Source organism: Condylura cristata, unplaced genomic scaffold (assembly GCF_000260355.1).
Source record: "Condylura cristata isolate star-nosed mole 26May11 unplaced genomic scaffold, ConCri1.0 scaffold00014, whole genome shotgun sequence".
Classification (NCBI taxonomy): Eukaryota; Metazoa; Chordata; class Mammalia; order Eulipotyphla; family Talpidae; genus Condylura; species Condylura cristata.
Window position 1 is genome coordinate 39,934,825 of NW_004567115.1, and position 2,353 is coordinate 39,937,177.

Genomic DNA, 2,353 nt, shown 5'->3' on the forward strand with positions numbered 1-2,353 from the left:
CTTTTCCTCTCATACCTCCGTGGAAGCATTGCTGATGGCACTTAGGTATTCTGGAGACTCGCAGGACTCACAGCTTATGCTTGCGCGGCTTCTCTCCCTGTGCCAAGCATAGTTCACGCATTTTAATTCTTCATCTAGACTCTGTTCACGCCTTGTCTATACCCCATGATCTGAGTACTTTATGTCAGCCCCAATTTAGTAATGAAGTCAGGACAAAAAGACCCACAGTTGATGAAAAGCAAAGCTTCTCTTTGGGCTCTGGTGTTCTTCACAAGGAGAGATAAAAGTTCTAGAGTGACGTTTGGCTACTAGACTCTGGGACTCAAGAGCCAGCCTCTGGGGCTGACTGGAATCTAGTCTTCAAAGTGGCTCTAAGCACAGGTGTCTCTTCACATCTTTCACTTGTAATAGTGGTACTTACGTCATCAATAGCTGCTGTATGATGCCCACTGCCACCAGGAGGACAGAAGGGCATGGAGGTTCACCACATAGCACAGCCTTGGATGGAGCCATTTCCTGGTTAAACCCTGGCTGGAAGTTATTTATGTTATTCACAGAAAGGTCTCTGGACAAGGAACGATAGCATGAGTTTGGTTGAGTCTAACTGTATTCAGACACATCTGAATGGGGTTCCTTTCCCATCTGAATGGGCATTCAGGCTTTATGGTTGAAAAATCACCAATCCACAACATATACAAATCTAAGAAATCCAAGTAAGAATTTTAGCTGCCTAACAAGCCATCTTCACAGGATGTCACCAAGGGCCTCAGATGACCTGAGCGAATTACAGTTGGGTTCTGAAAGCCAATGATGTAATTTCTGTTGAGATCTATCCATATTTGCTTTTTGTTTCTGCCATTTCCCAGATCATCTCAGATTTTCTAGGCTTAGCACCAAAGTTAACTGCTTCCCAGGATGCCCTTAGTGGTTCACAGCAACAGAAAGAATGTCTATTTTTTCCTAATACTTTTTTTTAAAGATTTATTTATTTATTTGTGCATACAGAACTGGGGTACAGCCAGAGGTTCAGGGGCGGTGAGAGGCTTCACCAGAGACAGAGTGGGGAGCAGAACAGGCAGATGACGAAGTACACTGCTAAGGGAAGCAGCGAGTAGGTCAGGAGAGGTCTGGCTCGCCATGTGGTCTCCTCCGGGGCAGGCGGCAGGCGGGAATCGAACTCATGCGGAAGTGGCTTCAGATTCTCAGTGCTGTGCTTTAACCCGCTACGCCACCAGGGAGGGCCTTTTTCCTAATACTTTTAAAGATCCATTACACCCCAGACATATATTTGCTTGTACATTGGTGGGAGGGCATTGTTAACTTATTCTCCCCCTATTTCATCTCTGTTTATTATAAATTTGGGGAATTCTGAATACAAAGCATTGTTGAGAAAAAGTTTTAGAAAACTTGTATTCTCTAGACTATACGACTGGTAGGTTTTTATGCATAACTATTTCCTGGCTGTAGTCACCTCTAGTGACAAAAGAAATAACTGATGAGATATATATTCATATTTCTCTGAAAAAGAAGCGAAACAAATGACATGTAATTTTTTTATTTACAGCAAACACAAAAATATAGTCAGATGGGTAGTAGAGCTATAAAGGTAACTAATTAAGGAGGTAGAGTTTCCTAATCAAATTAGTTCACTATTTCTACTTAAGTAATACTGTCCGTCACAGTGTCTTGTTATGAGAAACACTTCTACTGATGAAAGTGAGTACACAGTTAGAGCATGACTAGCTAGAGAATGACTGTCCTGCTCAGAAATTGAAACCGGACTTACTTTAAGCTTACTGAACTTACTTTTACGTTTTCTTTCTTGGACAGAGTGTGGTGGCAGGATGAAGGCTGAGCAGAAACCCAGAGACCTGTACTCACACGCTCAGTTTGGTGACAACAACTACCCAGGGCAGGTCGACTGTGAGTGGCTACTGGTGTCAGAACGGGGCTCTCGGCTCGAGTTGTCCTTCCAGATATTTGAAGTAGAAGAAGAAGCTGACTGCGGCTATGACTACGTGGAGCTCTTCGATGGTCTCGATTCAACAGCAGTGGCACTTGGTCGCTTCTGTGGATCTGGGGTAAATACTGTGCCAACAGGGCCATGATAAGAAGTGCTATTGTTCACAGTGCATGTGTGTAGCAATACAAATAGGCAGTGTTTGTAAAAGAAAGCGTGGTGTTATTAACTGCTTGACAAATGACAGTATGCCTCTTTTACCCTTGGCAATTCATCATCTCTGCTGCATTTTGCCAGTAATCGAATGTGGCAGATAAATTCAGTAGTTAAAATTTCAGGGCCCACTCGGTGATGGGAAACCCACGGAGATTACAATGGAGATGTAAAAAAAAA

The 2,353-nt window shown here is 43.2% G+C and overlaps 1 protein-coding gene across 2 annotated transcripts in view; it reads left to right on the forward strand.

Moving 5' to 3' along the window:
- The window catches only part of TLL1 (tolloid-like 1), a 163,914-nt gene that overhangs the window by 157,901 nt on the left and 3,660 nt on the right, over positions 1-2,353 (forward strand). For both annotated transcript variants that reach the window (XM_004682383.2, XM_004682382.1), the window contains exon 20: positions 1,831-2,081. In XM_004682383.2, coding sequence (XP_004682440.1) covers positions 1,831-2,081 — 251 coding nt within the window. The remainder of the gene's footprint in view (positions 1-1,830; positions 2,082-2,353) is intronic.